We start from the raw sequence: 18,876 nt of genomic DNA on the forward strand, positions 1-18,876 counted from the left end.
GCGGTGACACTAAACTTCAGCCCCCTCAATATGAAAATGCTTCCTACGGCACTGTTTTGAATAATACCTGAAGTGGATTAATTTTCGCGAATCGAAAATTCCGAATTTTCGCGATTTGGCCTATTTTTCACCTAATTTCATTCATCTTCCTAGGTCTTTTTTGGCAAAAATGCTGTTTTCAAATAAATTTTTTTCGCAAGGAGTAAATTTTCCAACGGTTTTCCGAAATTTGCGAAAAGTGATCCCTCCACAAAGCAAATTTTAAGTATTCGTTCACTATTCATGGTCTTGTCACAGGCTGTCACTCACAAAATGATTTACACAAGCCACTAATCTCATCAAATTTAATCAAAACTTGTGGTGTGCAAAGCCAAAGAATTAAAGAAAACACGATAACTCTAACAAATTGGACTAAAATTTAGAGAAATTTTTCATGATTTATTGTCAAGTTTGCCACACGAAAAAAGGGAAAAGGCGAAGTGGGTTGGGTTGTTTCGTTGGTGTTTTCCAAAATACACGTCAAGGTGCATATTAGAGTCTAAATCCTCATATACAATACAATTTTGCTCGATTCGAGTTCGAAGCTTCAGTCAAGAATTACTTGATTTGAGACTTTGATATCACGATAGATATGGGTGGTTATGGGAACGAATCAGCAAATAGGGTGTTATAATAATAAAGGTGGTTTCGTCATTATAAAATGTATCAACACCCCTCACCAACAACAATACAAAGTTTTGAGAAAAATAAAAGCTTAATACAGTGATCTTGTAAGCAGTATTTAAAAACAACTTGGCACACGAAAGATAGAAGGTGGTCCTCACTTTTAAAAGATTTACACACGACAGAGGTTCCAGCAAAGGTAACTATTTTGGTACGGACGGTCAAATCATATAGTTGAGTCTCCTTAAATCGAACAGGTTTTGAGACCCCTTCCTTCAGTTAACAGACTCTTATCTTCCCAACCTCCAGAACTCTAGTCCAATGCTGCATTTCTCATGGGTGTTCGAGTTATGGAGATTTAAAAAAATGTTCTGAAAGATGTCTAGAGAATTCATTGGTTTGACAAGTTGACATTATTAAGTATCAGATATCTCTCCATCTCCTGGAAAGACATAACTGTTAAAGTAACGGGATCTTAAGGGCCGAAAATATTCAACAGGACAAAATCTTTCAGGGTTAATATAAGAATCAGTGGAAAAAAAGTGCTCCACGAGGTTCAAAATCCTTTATTTCACTTTCAAAGCCCCATAAAACTCAAGTTTACATCGTCAAAAGAAGTCATTCATGCTAAGCTTTATGATTGTTTTGAAATTTTTTGCTGAGAAATATTTAAAAGGTAGTTTCAAGGAGGTCAAACGTGTTTCATGATGAAAGCACTCAAAACTGAAAGAAAAAAATTCAACCCACAATTTTGAAAGCAGTCACTTGTAAATAGAGTACTTGAAACATTTATGGGGACAGCCTTGCTTGTTAGAGGGTAATAGAGAAGTTTGTTGGTGCAATAGATAGTTTTCTGAGGTTTCACAAAAACACTACAGATCTAGTGTAGAAAGGAACAGGCATAACCTCAAAGTTTTATAGATCGACACAATATCGACCTCATTATACACAGATAGATATTTCATGAAGTGCCGTGATAAGGTTTGGTGTAGACTTTAAGAAGGTAAGGTTAAAATGAAAATAATAGGTTAATTTCGAATTATGGAGTAAGGTTTATTGAGGCATTGTTAACTGAAGGGTCCATAACATTTGTTCGAGACTAGGAAACTTGTCCAGGTTAAGGATTCATTTGAGTCAAAGAGGCTGTAATTAAAAGACTTTGATCTGAGAGTGGCGGGAATTAAATTTGGAGATTATTATTTATAACAATACCTTTAATTCCTTTGTCTTTTTAGGATGGACGCAACGGCAATTATTTCCATTCTTTTATCCGTTCAACTGATCAACGCAGCTAGGATACCATTTTGTTCGGATGATGCAAGCCAAGGTGAAATCCTTTCGTATAACTCTTGTTCTGTTCTATTTTGTCACAAGAAACTGTTGACCACACTTGTCCGGGAAGACGACATGTCCGTATTATGTTTCGCGGAATTTCTACCCATCCGCAACAACCGTGCTTGTCGGATCAATGGAATTGTTTACCAAAATGGTCACGTGATCACTTACAACTCCGTTCGAGCCACTTTGAGGATTTGTTTAGGTGGTGATAATACTATATTAATCTATGGGAAGAAAAATACGGAACGTGAGCAACTTTTTAAGGAACGTATGGAAGTAACAGGTGGTGGAAAAGAATCGAATGAGGACCCTGTTGAAGAATATGACGGAGATAGTGACTATTATGATGGAGATAATGCATATTATGGAGATAATGCATACTATGGAGATAATGAAAATGAAGAGATGGGAATTTTATGAATAATATCCAGTCGCAAAAATTGAGAACTTAGACTTTGCGAAAATTCAACAATAGCTTTGAGTCCGAGTATCAAACTCATTTTCTAGTTTGATGTAAATTTTAGTTAGGCAATTATATATTTTGTTTTCAAATTTGAAGCGATATAATAGATAGGATTGATTGAACCAATTGATTATTTCATATTACTTAAAAATTTACTAGTCGAACATTTTAGATGTAACAATATTTTTTGTTTGAGAACTCACAATATAGAAATATATCTTTTGTACAAAACTAACATCAATGATGATGATGGCGAAACCGGAAAAATAAAAACATCACTGTCTGAAAAATAACAATACTCAAGTCTCTAACTTTATAAAGAAATATACATTAAAAACCATCAACACCTCATTGTTTTCGACAAAATAACAAACCCCAAAACACGTTTAATCGTTCATTAAATGGTCATATCGTGAGAAGTCACGAAGTCCCAATTATTATATTACGTCATGTTATATAATCCTCAAACCGTCCACATGTGTGTTAAACCAACCAATCACAGGACATCCTGATACTTATCCTCCAATCAGAGAGCTAGAAAACCACGTGATCAAGCTTCTGATTGGTCGAGAATGAATATACTTATGAAGTATCCATGGTGGAAGATTCAGTTTGTTCATTGAACATGAATTCTTGTTGGTATTCTTTCAAGAATTGCGCAGATCTTCCTTGATCGAAAAATAAGGAATAAACTTTCTTTATATCCTCCACGTCAACTTCAGTACCCTAGAAAATGAAAAAAAAAACATTAAACATGTGATCATTTAGTATTTCAAATGCATAATTAAATATTTCCCGCTTTCCAAAAGGGAAATATTTATTAAAACGGGCTTTCTCCATAATTTCCCGTGTCAAAACGCCTTCCGTGCGCCCTGACTGACGCCCGTTTTTATTTTCACAGCGAAAAATGCATCCAGTGAATTATAAGTAATGCATCATGATTCAAGTCGACTGATAAACTATATATATAATATATGTTACAAGTTCCTTACGGATTCTCAAGCCCAGTTATAATAAAACTATTACATGTTAGTAGCAGACCCGACTGACAATTGTTATGTAGCAGGTTGAAACATGAGTATTTGCTGCTAGAAAGATGCAGTTTGTTTTCAAGTTAAAATCTTTAAAATAAATCAAACTGTGTGGGTTTCTTTACTTCCAAACAACCTACCAATAGTTTTGGAACACTCCATAATAAAGGGAGATGGCTGTTCTTGTGGATTGACTTTCTGGTTACCCCATATAAACACGATGTGACATGAAAGTGAAGAGACTTGTTGGTTTTTTGATTTGTTGGTTTTTGTTTGATTTCTTGACTCATATATCTCATGGCAAATGGGATAGCAAATGACTTTTCATGTATTGCTTGGCTTTACATATGATACATCTAACTTTTAACCCTCCAGAATGTTGAAAAAAGCATTTTATGAGATAAGTTTCGATTGTGATTGTAATTTTCATGGAAATTTTTAATCGACAGATTTCGAGATTTGACTTGGCGTCAGTTTTGTTTGGTTGATAAATCTTTAGCTTTACCATGACCGTGGGATGATTTTCAATAAACTTTTGTTGTTATACACAGTTTTGTTTCCTACACATGATGACTCCAGCCATGATTGGTATCAGAATTTTGGAAAAAAAACATCTTACGACGACGAGAAATTGTTGATAGAAATTATATTGACTTATTTTTACAATTTTGGTGGTGTGGGTTTTGTTGTTGTTTACACCGTGGGATCCTGTTAGGGTATCTTGATTGTTGTTTGTTGGAATTGATTACCAAAAAAAAGAGAACCTTTTTTTGATAAATACTTTATTTTCTTCATGAACCGTGTGGATGGTTGACATCTTTCTCTAGTCTTGTAAACCAATGCAGTTTTAGTTTTTGAGTTTAGTTCATCTGCAGTAGTATTTTTTCAGTAATCCTTAAATCTTGTGAATAAAGTAACCAGACTTATTGCCCTCATTATATTCAAATTTTTATTTTTTTTAGGACTGATGAGTACATATTTTTAAATACCAAAACAAAGCAAACAACATGCCAGTTCTTTCTGGACAAATATATACGTATACTTTATTATGTGTGCTTTGATTTCTATTTTAATCAACCCTCTCAACTGCTGATCTTTCAACTATCATTTAGGAGTATAGAATGGGCTTTCATAGTACCATTTTCTCTAAGTATTTTTTACCACTTGCGTGGATTAAAATATTATTTTCTCACGATAAAAGCTCACCCTCAATAGACCTTTTTTTAAAGAGGCAGCCATGTTGAATAAATTATGTACTCCAGCATAAAAACACTGATACAGACATGCATAATTTTTAAAAATATGTATGATACAGTAATTATGCATGGCTGTATCATTGTTTTTATGCTGGAGTACATAATTATTCAATATGGCTGCCTCTTCTCTTTAAAAAAGGTCTATAGGGTGACTAGACATTTGTAGAGTTGTTGAACAACTTAAGACTTGGAATTGTAACTTGTAACTCTCACCTTGCTTTCTTTTACTAAGGCTAATTATCCCTTTTTATATATGTCAATAATGACCTTCATTTTTAAGGAAATATTTAGTCGCAATTTTGCGATTCTTGTTTTACAACATTCAACTACTAGATTAAATCCCCGCCTTCTTAATCGATTGTCTTCGAGTCTAACCTGTGAACTTTGATAACGTAAATTCATCGGCGACACGAAGAAAATTAATAACATTATAAACAGCTCAATCATAATATCTTATATAAAACAGCTGAAGAAAAATAATCTGCATCTTTAATAAGTAGACAAGTTCGGTGAATGCAATCGATAAAGTCCATTCTCTCGCCTCCTCGCTTCGCACCATGCATAGTTTTTTGTTTGATTGAGCAAATTACCGGTACCGAACTGTGGTCCACTAATAAGGTTACTCATCAAAGATAGCGTATCATTTTGCTTCAACTGCCGTGTCTTAGGGAAGTACAGAGTAGCTTTATCTAGTGCGATATTTGTCAGCTCAATTTTTAGTCCTTTTAGATATTTTGCCAATCAAGCGATCTTCATACCTTTCGTTTCCTACAAGTCAGGTTAGCCGAAGTGATCAAATGAATAGCGTATCGAAGCGATGTTTCCATGGCAACTTTAGTGAGGACGGCCAACGCGTCATCCGTCATTTCGACGTCTTCTTCTTCACATCTTTTGAAAGAAAAAGAAATCGTTCATAAATCGATATTTTATAAGAAGCAGTATGACATTTTCAATCAAGCATCTTATCGTTCTTCAAACTTTCGGGCCCAATAACGTTTTCAACACCCTAAATTTCTCTACTTAAAGGGCGCATGTTAGCGAAATTTCGATCTAATGTTCCTATACTAGCCATAGTTTATCATAACATAGTTCCAATGAGATCTTTTGCTTGAAAATCTATCATTATAGAAAACTAGAAGTGATCTCTATACTATCTTTCTCACTAATCCTTAATGCTACGAGAGAACCTTAAAATGCAGAACAATTCATATTTTCAAACGTGATTTGTTGCGATAGGCCAGAGTTATTGAAGACAAATTTACGGTTTTACCTAATTTTGAGAATTCTTTCTAAAGCTTTTTCTTCGTAAGGAGATGTGGAGATAATGAGGAGACGGTCCAACAAATCAATCGGTAAACCATGGGGACTGCTGTAATTCGTTCCCCGAATCCTAGAATAACAAATAATAAAAAAACAACACAAGAATAAGCTGCTGTATGTATCAGTTAATCTTGAGGAACTATTACGGGGAGTTGGCTAATCTATTTTAACGTAAAATGTCTCAAATGGTTAGACAGGGCCTGACTGAGCTCTGTATAACATGCCAATAAAATGTCACAATTTAATTTTTTCAATACGCATGTTTAACAATAAATCTTTCAGAAACGGAACCATCAGGTGCACCATTCATAGAATTGCTAGAATTTGGACATCCTTCAAAGGGCTCAGTAGAAAAATATTTTTAACCAATGGTTTGTTTTTTCTCTAATCATGATCCTGAAAATCACCAAAGGGTGAGATACACAACGTTCTTTCAACGTTCATCTAACGTTATATGGACGTTGCGAACGTTAGATAAACGTCGAAACAACGTTGTGTGTCAATAAGATTCAGTAGAGATGAATACGATTCTTACTTGGTGATACCACGATTTGTAGCCATGATCAATATAGGAGCCATGTCACTTTCGAGCGCTCGGTTTAAGAAAGAAAAACACTCGATATCCAACATGTGAACCTCGTCAATGAAAAGCACCTAAGGATAGAAATAGAAAAAACACACGTCATGAGTGAGGGATTTTTAATGGATATCTGAAATTCGCTCAAATTCTTAATGTCCTCTTCTAGCATAATTCGTTTACTCTTTTGTTTGGGATAGTGAGGCCACATTTAAAACGAAACTAAAAAAGAAGTACGAAAAAAAAACATTTACTTCCAAATCAGTTATCTCAGATGTAACACAACTTACGCCAGGGACGATGTCAGCTTTTCCCTCTTCCCTCCATTCGGCAACCTTTGTATTGATCTGATCACGTACTTCCCCTTTGATTTCGCCCGTGTCACCTGGGAAATATACGGAAGGTTAAAAAATTAGACTATTTAAAACCATAGAGTATATAGAAAATGTCTGAATACCCCCTGGAAAATGGCAAAAATACCCTTGGAAAAATACTCTTCATACTTTGAGGGTGGACGAACTGAAATCAGTGTTTTAACCCCTGGACTTTTTAGAATAACTTTTTACCCCTTGGAAAAATGAAAAAACACCCTCTGGATGAAATGTTCGTCCACCCCACTGTATGGTTATAAAATGGAATGGCCCAAAAGAAGGGGCGATTTGTACTTGCAAACAGTAATAGAAACTGATATTATCCCGTAACAATTATCGTATTATCATATAACATCAATCATTGCTGTCTTACGCACATATTATAAAAGACTCGAGAAAACTATCTAGATAAGACTTTCACTAGAAAAGATATAAGGGAATAAAGAGCTTTAGATTCAAATAATTATAAGTATGATACTTTGCTTCGATATAAAGGTGAAGTTCACCGAGAAGATCTGAATATATCGGTATTAAAGTTTAGGTTTAGAACTTGCCATTTTTTAAAACTCATGTAAGCTACCATACCTGAGAATAAAGCGAGGAATCCTTGGGTTCGACTGTTAATGACATCAATTTCATGTAAAGATACGGTGTGAACGACTTCTTTTCGCTTTTGTAATTCCCCTTCTGGACATTGTACGAATTTCGTCTGTTAAAAGTGGGAAAATATCAAATTCATTACGCAAATTCTATTTTAAATTTGCTGTACAGCAAAATCAAACTATTTCAATATTTTTGTAATTCGAACTAAACGTCGGTCGCTTCAGCTGGAAAATAGTATACTCTTTGTAATTCGGATTTTTTCTAATTCAAAGAACAGTCTCTGTCCCGAATCTGAATTGGAAAAAGTCAACTTTATATTATTTGCTAGTAGAAAGTTTTGAAAGAATATCTTCAAGAACAAATTTCTTCATTTCATTTTTTTCAGCTCTAACAAGTAAAGCTTTCAGTCTACTATACTAAAGGAGTGAAATCTTACTTGAGGACCCATAGCGTCGTAATCCCTTGCTCTTGTGAATGATCGACCAAGTTTCGAAATCTTGCCTGTTGCTTTATCGATTGTTATGACGTCACTAAAGAAAAACATGAATCGAAATTAAAAAGAGTTCGAAAGTGTTAAAAGTTAAAGGAGTTGTGCCGAAAATGAATGTCTCATAGAAACCCGAGGAACGGTTCAAAAATGGAGTGACTTCCCATGACATAATATCTTTAAATTATATGCTAAGATAATAACATATGCAATTTACCCTGCTTGAACTTTTTCTTTGGTAACTGATTCTATCATTTTGGTTCCGAGATCATATACTGTTTCCATCTCTGTCGTTTTTAATGTCAATTTACCAACTTTTGCACCCTGAAAAATAGAAAAAATCATTCAGTACTACTTTTACAAATAAACGGCGGGAGAAAACATTTCGACAAAGAAAGAAAAATAAAACTAACAAAGTTTCAGATTTTTAAACCAACTCCATGCAAACTGGGTACAAGGTGAACGATGAAGGAGAATGTATAATGTGAGTTGAAACCCTTCAAGGTAGAGAGAACTTTGAATCAAAGTGATAAAATAAGCTTACAGTGCCAGTAGCTGGACGATCTATTTGTACTTCCACAACTTCTCCTTCGATGATTTCCGTTTCTTCTCTAAATTAACCAAGAAGAACTTCGTTAGCATAAGCAGAAAGAGAATCAGTAAAACTGGGCTTTATCTTTTGGCCAATAAAATTGCGAGAATCGTACCAGTGACATAAAAATCAATATTCTACATAATTCTAATGTAAGGCGAAAATAAAAAAATGTAGTGTTTTTACGGAAACCAGCCGGGTGAAAAAGATTTTTTTCTGACCCGGCCGCATACTATCAAACGTCGTTGGGTTAGATATTCCCGCTTGTAGATCAAGTTTTGTTCGTTAGTAGTTGATACATTAGTATTCAGGGATTACTTCATACTGTTTGTACATAAAAGTTATCTTTAAAGTTATATTTCAATGATCTTAAGTTATCAAAAATAGTAACAACAAAAAATTTTTCCGGCCGGCCGCATGAGAGCTTTTTTCCTTCACCCGCATTCCGGAAACACTACATTTTTTTATTTTCGCCTAATATATAATAACTTTTTTTCATCATGCTGATAATATCTGACCAGGTGAATAAACAACTCTTACTTTATCCTGATACCAATGGATTTTCTGAAAGCTTGTGTAAGTGCTTCAGTCTTTCCCATTTCCAAGGAAAAGATTTCAGAGCCACCCATAGCTGTGAATGGCGTATCTGCTCCAAGCGATTGTGCCATACCTAAAACATCAGAAAATTTAGTTTTAGAGTGGAAGGGAGCAACATAACATTGCAAATCAATTAACATAAAGTTGAGTAGTTGACTTGATTCTTACAGAATGGACGATATTCAACGAAACCTACAAAAAGCGGTGAAAACAACTAGCTCACCCATTGCTAATGCAGTTTTTCCAGTTCCTGGTTGTCCTGCTATGAGAACTGCTCTACCAGCAATCTTTCCTTCCTGAAATATTTGAGAAACATGGTATTTAAAAGAAAATAAAAGTGTTGGTTTGAGAGTGAATGGCTAAAGAAGACTCAACATATCCCAAGCTAGTTTCAAGCACTGATGAAAAACTATAGATGAGTATAAGGTAGTTATGTGCACTTTTTATTCATAATTCCCGAGGTGATGATATAAACAAGACATTGACTTAGTTATTCTTACCTGAATCATTTTGGTAATGATACCGGCAGCTCTTCGAGCTTTCTTCTGACCAACCATACCCTGTGATACCTAAAAGAAAATTTTTTTGTCTTATTTAAAGGTTTTATTTTTACATTTTTATATCAGACACATATTTTATATCAGGACAGTGTCTTGTTATTGTTATATTATGCTGATAAGGGAAAAAATTTCACTTTCTGGTCAATCTTGCTCCACATCCGTGTCAATCCAATGTGAAAAAGCTTGTGAATTTAAATTGATGAGAAAGTAAACGATATCACTGTTATTTAAAACAAAGCCTTTTAAGAAGCTTTTTGAGGACCAGAGGATCAAAGAAACATATTCAACGAAAACAGATTCTTTGTTCCCTAATTCTTGTTTTTTTATAAAACAACTTGTTTCTTTTCACAAGACCTAATAAGGAGTTACTTATTGACTTACAATAGATGCAACTCAGGATTTGAAAAGGTTGTTATGGAAAAATACCCATAGGAGTCCTAGTAGTTGCTTGAACAGAATAAGAGTCAAACATTTACTAGCATAATATTCTGTTTGCATTGAGCACTCTTATCAAGTATTTGCATACGAAAGGCTCTAATTCCTTTAACATTCAGACAATGGTACACTTCTAGTAAATAGAGTGTACCGTACCTGTCTTGCTTCAAGTGCATCGTCTAAACCGAGTCCACGAATGTGAGAGTGCGCTCCTGAAAAAAGAACAAGCAAACTTTTGTTTGAAATATAAAGCGAAAGCTATAGAGAAAACGAGAATAAAAATTGACAGGACAAGAATTGATTCTTTGGGCTTGAGAAAAAAAGGAAATCTTACCAATTCTTTCAATGCGTGTGATATCTCTAACTTCTGGAACTTTTGTCTCTGCCATTTTGTTTATTGTTCTCAATTAACTTTTTTAACTGTTCCCTTGGTTATTTCAAATATTTGTTTTTATTGCTGAAAAAGATAATATAATATCATTGAATTTGGAATAGAAGTATTATCTGGAAAAACATCTTTAAAAAAGCACACGAAATTCTCCAATGAGATGTGCAATAGAGCTTATCAAGAAACACTAATTTTTTATCTGAAATTAATTTATACAATCTGTATAATGTTTATGTAATTGAGGTGTATAAAAGGTGTATAAATTAGAATTATAAAATTTGTATAAAACTACAATAAATTGTTTTTTAAATATTGTAGAAGTTAAAAACAAATTAACTTCCAATAATTCGTGTTCATTTAGAATAAGTCTGAAAAAAAAGTTAAAGATAGTCTGTCTGTCAAATTAGATTCCAATATTATTGAAAGGTTTATGTTGGTAAAGGGTGAAAAAGAATGCAGCAATTAACTGTATATATAATGTAACTTTTTTAACTTATGAAAATTGACTATTCCCCTGTATTCATAGTTTACCAAAAATAAGTTGGCAATAATTGTTGTCAAGAAGAGTATTATTATTACATTAAATTATTCCGAAAAAAGGAAAATTCTCGGTTTGTCAAGTTCATACAAATTAACAATCAAATATTTCATGAAATATAAAAAAAACATAAAATGAACAATCAAATAATTTATAAAAATATAAAAAAATACCAAGATTGTAATAAAAATAATATAAAATCCACAATCAAATAATGTTTAAAATATAAAAAAATACCAAAATGGTAATAAAAATCAGGAGCATTTTACGCTATAACACTTGATCATTGAAAAAATCCAGAGCCAACAAAATAATAATGACACTCCCAAATCAAAAAGGAAAAGACGATTATGAAAATTATATTTGATTCTAAATCCAGTTGCAGCTAAAGAAAAAACTCAAGTTTCCTTAGAGCATGGGACAAAACCAAAGTAGACTTGAAATTTCATATTACATATCTCCATGAAGTTTGAACAACATGAAGGTAAGTACTTGACACATAATAAGTAGATTGGCATTCCAAGAGCAATAAAACCAAACATTCCAATAGACAGCCAAAAATAACGAAAGAATGGTATGATCACTAGATAAACACCAATGATTGAGAAAAATACAGGAATTCCGAGAAAAACTTTGAATGGTCTGTCAATATCTGGTCTACGGTATCGTAAAATGATCACACCGATTGTAGAAGCTGTGTAAAGGATCCATTGAGCTTGACTGAAGAGTAGAATCAATGTGTTAAGGTTGCTTGTTTCAGGAAGTAACATCAAAGAAGAAACGACCATGAGTAATACAGAAGCTGGTATAGGCTGTTCATTTTTATGATAAAGCAACGAAAAAATGAAAGGCATATGTCCCTCACGTCCAGCAGACATTGTTGTTCTAGGAGCAGTAAAGAAGCTACCATTAAGATTGCCAAAAGCTGATAATGCAACAAGTACCATCATTAGGTAAGATGTTTTCACACCCAGAACCTTATCAATGAAATCAATGGCTACTGTGTCTGTAGCACCTATTTGTTGGTGAGATAATACAGCCAAGAATGAAATATTAGCCATGATGTAGCAAAATATAACGAAAGGAATACCAGTAATGAGAGTGAGGACCAGGTTTTGTTCGACGTTATCCAGTTCTTCAACCACACTGGTCATCGATGCCCAACCATCATAAGACCATAAAGCACCAAATAACGCAATACCAAAATGTAAAGGGCTGTGTTTATTGAAAACTGTCCCAGAAAATGGGTGATTAAAATTACCTGTCTTGTTTTCAATCAGCTGCCATATTCCAATGATGATGACAAAAGCAACTGATAATATTTGAATAACTGATAGCACCCTCTGTATCATGTTTGTGACTTTTGCAGAAGAGCTATTGATAATAAATACCAGTACAATCAACCCAAAAGCAATAAGCTTGGCAACTTTTTCTCCGTTAGAATCAGTTTCATAAAATGGTTTAACAACATAAGTTCCAATGGTTAAAGCAGTTGCGGCAATACTTGAGGGATCAATCACAAGACAATTCACCCATGCTGTTAGGAAAGCAGCCATGCTACCATAAATATTGAATATATTAGCATAGCTTCCACCAGCCATTTTGAACATGCAAGCAATCTCACAATAACAAAGGGCGCCAAGAAGAGCAATGATCCCACCTGCTACCCACATGATCAGTTGCATTCCAGTAGAGCTTGTGTCTTTAGCAACTAATCCAGGAGATACAAAAACACCGCTGCCCAAAATCAATCCAATTATAAGTGAAAATCCATGAAGGCGACCTAACTTCCTTTGTAGCTTGATTGGTTTTGAATTGCAATGAGCTGGGTCACCATCAGTTGGATCACAATCAAACAGTGGTTCATTGTTGATGATAGCAACTTGGTCATTTGTTGTTGTTGACATCTTTAATTTATAGTTTCATATTAATATTCATATGAGAAACATGAAAAAACTAATATAATATCCACTGATTTTTTGTTGATATCAGATAAGAAATCAAAAAAAGCACACAATCTTTCTCATTTGTCTTTGGCTAGCCAGAGGTTTGGTCATAATCAGTTAGGTTTAGAGTTGCAGCTTGAGTAATGATATGAAGCTGTATGCATTTCTTAGGAGGAAATTTTTCTTAACCAAGCAACATATCTCAAAAATATTAACTCAACAACAATAACAATACCTTTTGTTTTGTCAATTTTTTGATAACTCTTCAACTCAAATAAACTTTTTTTAACAAAATCAGCCCGATCGGACTAAGTTAGGTCCAAAAACAAATTACAAATATTTACAATTTCAACTTCGTAAAAAGATTTAATCCACTATTACTAACGTTCTAATCTTTTGAAAATTGTTCATCAAGTAATAAACAAAACAATAAAGCCATGAACCACAACAAAAGTAAGAAGGAAGAAGCATTTCACATTTCGCGTAAAATTAGAATTTAAACCATGGGATTATACTAGTTTTTCATTGTGGGGATTATGTATAAGCATTTTACCACTAAAATGGCCATTTTTACCAAAATTTTAGTGATTTCAAGAGTGGCAGGGACGCTTAAAGGGCATGAAAAACGGTCTGGATAGTAGCCAAAGAACAACATCTAGCCTTTTGGGCTTTATAAATTAAATCTGTGGTGTTTACTCAAAAAACTACCTAACTTTCCTAAGCTTAAAATTTTTCAACTATCCCAGAGTCCTGGTCTTTTTCCGATAGAAAAGTGGCAAAGAAATCTTGTGTGGAAATGGAAATCTTATACAAAACAACGGTATAATTAGGAAAGTTTTACTTTATTGTTAGTCACACTAGGAAATCAAGCTTTCTTAAAAAACAACATCAGTCATCTACATGATGTATTTGCAACAACATGAATGAGAGTTACCTGGATCAAGTTCAAGTTCCCAAGGCAATTGATTAAAACTTGAAAACTTAAAGTGAGAAAAAATGACTGATTGAAAACGTGCAACAGCCAGAATATAAACCAACCTAATTTTTTCATTCAATTCCCGAGACAGCACTTCCATTTTCAAGGCCTTGTTTATACGCTAAAGTAAAAATAATTCCAATTCCACACATGTAAATAGGTCAGTGGGAAGTTGATCTTCAATTTAGTTTTCAAGGTTGGCTTGGCGTGTATGGCCTGATATGGCTCAAATTTTAGGCAATTTCTCATAGTTTTCGAAAATGTTAATTTCATTAAAAAGCACAGGGTTATTTTTTTATGAATCCCTTTAGAAGTTTTGGAGCATATTTTTTTGCTTGCAAGTCAAGTTTATATCGCTTTCGCAAGATTAATCTTTGATACGCATTTTTGCGAGACGCTAGTGTGGCTAACTGGCTTGAACCACCAACAAATGCAAGCAACCTTGGTTTACAAACCCAATGTCTAACCGATTGCGCCATGAGACACGACAGAATGCTATCATTCACAAATACTAATAGCGGGTAATTCACAGACCTTAAAATCAACAAAGCTCCCAACCCTACTGTGAGTGGTCCTAAATCTGACAGCCCTGCCTAAATCAGATGGGGTCTTTCAAAAATACAAACTAAAAAAACAACTTTCGCTGTGATGCAATGAAGATACCAAAGTGTCAACTAAACTGAGAGATTTGATACACTGAGCCAATTGAACCAACTTTTTTTACTTTTCTGCTAATTCAGCATTTTACTGTTGAAAAAATTGCCGTTTTCAGCAATAATTGCCAAAAAGAGCAATAATTGCCGTTTTTATCTTAAACACCCAACATTATCTTAAACAACTCACTGATGATCCCCAGCATTATCGTAAAGCTAGAATCACTCCTTGTACTCTTCACTTGTGAGAAAATGAATGACCAGATTAAAGTTCTCATTTAACCTCCTCTCTCTTTCTCTTCTTTTCTTTTGTTTTCCTGTTTTAAGTAAAGGTTTTTTTATTTATTTCTTCTTTTTTGAAGGTCGGAGGAGAAAAAATAAATAAAAGTTTTTGAAATCTCTATTTTATTTTTTTTTATTTTGGCGAAAATAGCATCGGCGGATCCGTAAACCAATAAATAACAAAGTATTTGCCTAAACATACTAATTTTACAAATATTTTTATATAATAATATTCTAACACCATCAAAGAATTCTCCCTCCAAATTTCAGGTCTCTAGCTACACTAAAAAAAAGAGATATGCAAAATTAAAGAAGCATATGACTGGAAAATTTCTTTTTTTTCTTTTTTGACACATTTTTCAAATTTTCGAATATTTTCCTAACCTTTTTTTTGACATTTTTGGTAAGATCTTTGACACTAAAATGTGAATATCTTTACAACCACTTATCCTCTGGAGGCCTATGACCCCTCATTTTCTTTCTTTTTCAAAGCTCTACAAGATAGGAAAAAATCAAAATTTGAAAAATCTTCTGGAGTTGCTACCTATTGAGCTCCACCAAACCCTACCTAAAAAAAAAACCCTAACTGATAATACCCGAACCCCCGTCAGTCTGTGCCACTAACTCGATCAGGAAGATTCTTCTGAAATGGGAAGAACCTTCCCGAACAGGAAATTAACTTGACACCCAAATGGGAAAGAGTTAAAAAACGGACTTCCAGATCGGGATGAAGCGGGAAAATAAGGAAAACTCGATCAGGTTGGAACTTCCTGTTTGGGAAGTTTATGCAGTTTTTTCACAATTTAACAAGATTTCTACGGTAAAGTTTACTTTTCTTTCGGTGAAAAACCTTAAAATTTGATGCTTTTTTCACCTCCAAAAAGTTTCAACGTTCGCGGGTCATCGTACAGCTTCGCCGAAGATTCAGTCAATTTTCAACTTCCCAAAGAGGAAGAATCTTCCCAAATGGGCAGAAAAAATTCGAGTGCTTCCTGTTCGGGAAGGTTCTTCCCATTTCGGAAGAATCTTCCTGATCGAGTTAGTGGCACAGACTGCCCGTCCAGTCTAGGTCCGCTGATTAAAAAATTTCATTTGCATCCTGGAGTATGATATCCTTTGCCAACCATAAAAAAACTACTCCTGAACCTGTGAACAAATCAAAAGTCACTCTGGGAAATCCTCTCAATTGCGCGCTTATGTTCCGAGGCCGTAAGCGCGCAATTGCATGGTTATAATTTACGCCCGCTCCCGCCCCGGTTGAAATTGCTTAGGGATTTCAAGGGGTTCAGAATTCTCTAATTCGGGCGAAGGCATGGTTTAACGGGCAATCCATTTTTACGGAATCTTCTTCTACGATAAATTTTGAGTAAAAACTGCCCTAGGCTTATGAAATTCAACAGAGCTTTCGAAAGGAATTGCGTGTCAGAATAATAAAGGAGGGTGCAATTGGAATTACACGCTTACCGCTTACCGCCCGTTTCAGAACAATTTCGATAAGCGTGTAATTACACGCTTAAAAATTCTGCCATTTTGATAACCTTGCAATTGTGCGCTTACGGCCACTGACCTTTATATAACCCTGGACCAAGCAATATCTGCCATCTTTGATTGGAGTTTTTTTAGAATTGGTACCCAAGTAGAAGCCATTGCAATGCTAAAAATTAACGTCTAACGCCGCTACATCATCAAAAGAATTTGAGGAAAAGTAGACCTAGCTCTCTCGATGCATTTACACCGCTATCGAGTAGTGCCGACATTATTACGTCATTAGGGTACCAATTTTCAAAAAACTCCGATCAAAGACTTTGCTTGGCTGGGATTGAGAAGCTTTGTCCAGGGTTATATAAAGGTCAGTGCTTACGGCCTCGGAACATAAGCGTGCAATTGAGAGGATTTCCCAGACTGAAAGTATTAACGCTGCTTGATTTCCCAGGCTAACACAGAACTGACAAAAACAACAAAAAATTGCTATATACGTCAATATTGAAATTAACTTTCTGATCGTTCCCTTTGATTGGATTGATTTAGGTTCTACCTGCTTTGCTTGAGACTGTGTGAATTGTTTTTTCTAAGTCAATCTTGATCTACATGACATATCCGGTTCTTCACTTTCCTCACTTAACTTCAACAAGTACCCTTTTCAACATCGTGCCGCACATTTGTCGCGGTTTTATAAAAAGTACCTACATCGAATTATGCACAGTGACGGCCTTTTGATATTAGGCTGAATCTCGGTGTTCAATTTTAAATTTAGTGTGTAATCTACAGACCACTGACCTTTATATAACCCTGGACCAAACAATATCTGCCATCTTTGATTGGAGTTTTTTTAGAATTGGTACCCAAGGAGAAGCCATTGCAATGCTAAAAATTAATGTCTAATGCCGCTACATCATCAAAAGAATTTGAGGGAAAGTAGACCTACCTCTCTCGATGTATTTACACCGCTATCGAGTAGTGCCGACATTAGGGTACCAATTTTCAAAAAACTCCGATCAAAGATCTTGCTTGGCTGGGATTGAGAAGCTTTGTCCAGGGTATATAAAGGTCAGTGCTACAGACCCATAAAACAAGGACCTAAAATGGTATCCAATGCTGCAGAATCCAGAGTCAGGAAGTGGAACGTGAGCTGGTGAGGTGAAGATGAAGTATGAATTCTCCGGAATGAATACCTAATTAGCCTGTTAGCGACTAACAGAACAGCAGCTGTCAGAGTAGAAAGAAGAAGAAATGGGATGTAGCAAGGGAGGGGGTTTTCCAGAGCAGGAGGCTTTTCTGGCTGGTAGGATAATAAATAGGAGCAGGTAGGAGTGCGTGTTTTGCTGGTTTACCAGTTTACCAGTACATTTATGGATTTCGTGTAACTAACGCGGAAGATCTTCGGCGTACAACTGAAACGTTTTTGGCGCACTTACAAAGATTGTTTGATTTTCAGTTGGCGTAAAGTAACTAGCTGTATTGTATAAGGGTTGCGAAGCGATCCAGACTCCACCTCAGTTCGCAAGTTGCTAGCAAAATAAGAGACACTCTAAAAATTCCTCTAATAATGCCGCTATAGGGACAGGGTCGTAAGAGCCTTAATGCCCCAAACACACCACGTAATCCACGGAAGCAAAACACCCGCCGCCGCCCGCCGCGCATCGCCCTTTTTTTTTCCTTCTAGTTATTCTAGTGTAAATGGTGCCTTAATAAAATCGAACGATGTTAGTCGAACGATCGCACATTTTTATTCGAATCACGAATCGTCTGTCGAAAATCATCAAAACATTAAAATAAAACAAAATTTCTTGACAAATTTGACAAATTTGATTACCTCCGTACTTCTTTATCATAATAGAATATCCACTTGGTTTTGCAATGTAAGTTTCGTTCATTAAAAGAGCACTCCTCCCACCTGCCCGCGCGACTTGCAAAAACCTCTCATTAATTGACCTTATTTGATACTTGATACTTGCTGTTAAAAGTCAAGGATGATAAAGATCCTTTCTGTCAACGTTCAAACTAATTTTTTTCCATTTAACAGCAAAATAAACATTTAAAACCGAAGAACCACCGCTTAGATTGCTTAGATGCGTGCGGCCCGCGCGGCAATTTGATCAACTTCAGATTCTAAGTCCGTGTTTCGGCTTCCGGTAATTTTGTTGCTGTTCACTGTTAGGGTACACCATTTTAAAACGGCATTTTTCGCACTCCTAGCTACCAAACCGAGAAGTTGTTCGTGCTTCAAGCCAAACCATTCAAGGTCATTTGATAAAATCATCGGTTTGAAGATGTGATTTATATAGCAAATTTTCGCTTGG

The 18,876-nt window shown here is 35.0% G+C and overlaps 3 protein-coding genes across 3 annotated transcripts in view; 1 reads left to right on the forward strand and 2 right to left on the reverse strand.

The window, feature by feature from the left end:
* LOC136800563 (uncharacterized) overlaps positions 1-2,808 on the forward strand; it is a 25,750-nt gene extending 22,942 nt beyond the window's left edge. Inside the window, exon 2 of the mRNA XM_067057224.1 lies at positions 1,899-2,808. Coding sequence (XP_066913325.1) covers positions 1,900-2,421 — 522 coding nt within the window. The 5' untranslated portion in view covers position 1,899 and the 3' untranslated portion in view covers positions 2,422-2,808. The remainder of the gene's footprint in view (positions 1-1,898) is intronic.
* LOC136800557 (ruvB-like 2) lies at positions 2,561-10,756 on the reverse strand. The gene is made up of 14 exons (XM_067057217.1): positions 10,628-10,756; positions 10,450-10,505; positions 9,799-9,867; positions 9,522-9,594; positions 9,242-9,371; positions 8,654-8,720; positions 8,327-8,433; positions 8,059-8,152; positions 7,605-7,728; positions 6,939-7,033; positions 6,607-6,725; positions 6,022-6,141; positions 5,510-5,639; positions 2,561-3,190 (listed from the first exon to the last, which is right to left on the reverse strand). Exons 1-14 carry the CDS (start codon positions 10,680-10,682, stop codon positions 3,047-3,049), a joined length of 1,383 nt encoding a protein of 460 aa, XP_066913318.1. The 5' UTR covers positions 10,683-10,756; the 3' UTR covers positions 2,561-3,046.
* A 757-nt stretch (positions 10,757-11,513) lies between these two features.
* LOC136800551 (b(0,+)-type amino acid transporter 1-like) lies at positions 11,514-16,228 on the reverse strand. The gene has a single exon (XM_067057209.1). It carries the CDS (start codon positions 13,124-13,126, stop codon positions 11,618-11,620), a length of 1,509 nt encoding a protein of 502 aa, XP_066913310.1. The 5' UTR covers positions 13,127-16,228; the 3' UTR covers positions 11,514-11,617.
* Between the last annotated feature and the right edge of the window lie 2,648 nt (positions 16,229-18,876).

This window comes from Clytia hemisphaerica, unplaced genomic scaffold (genome assembly GCF_902728285.1).
Source record: "Clytia hemisphaerica strain Z4C2 unplaced genomic scaffold, Clytia hemisphaerica genome assembly, whole genome shotgun sequence".
Taxonomy (NCBI): Eukaryota; Metazoa; Cnidaria; class Hydrozoa; order Leptothecata; family Clytiidae; genus Clytia; species Clytia hemisphaerica.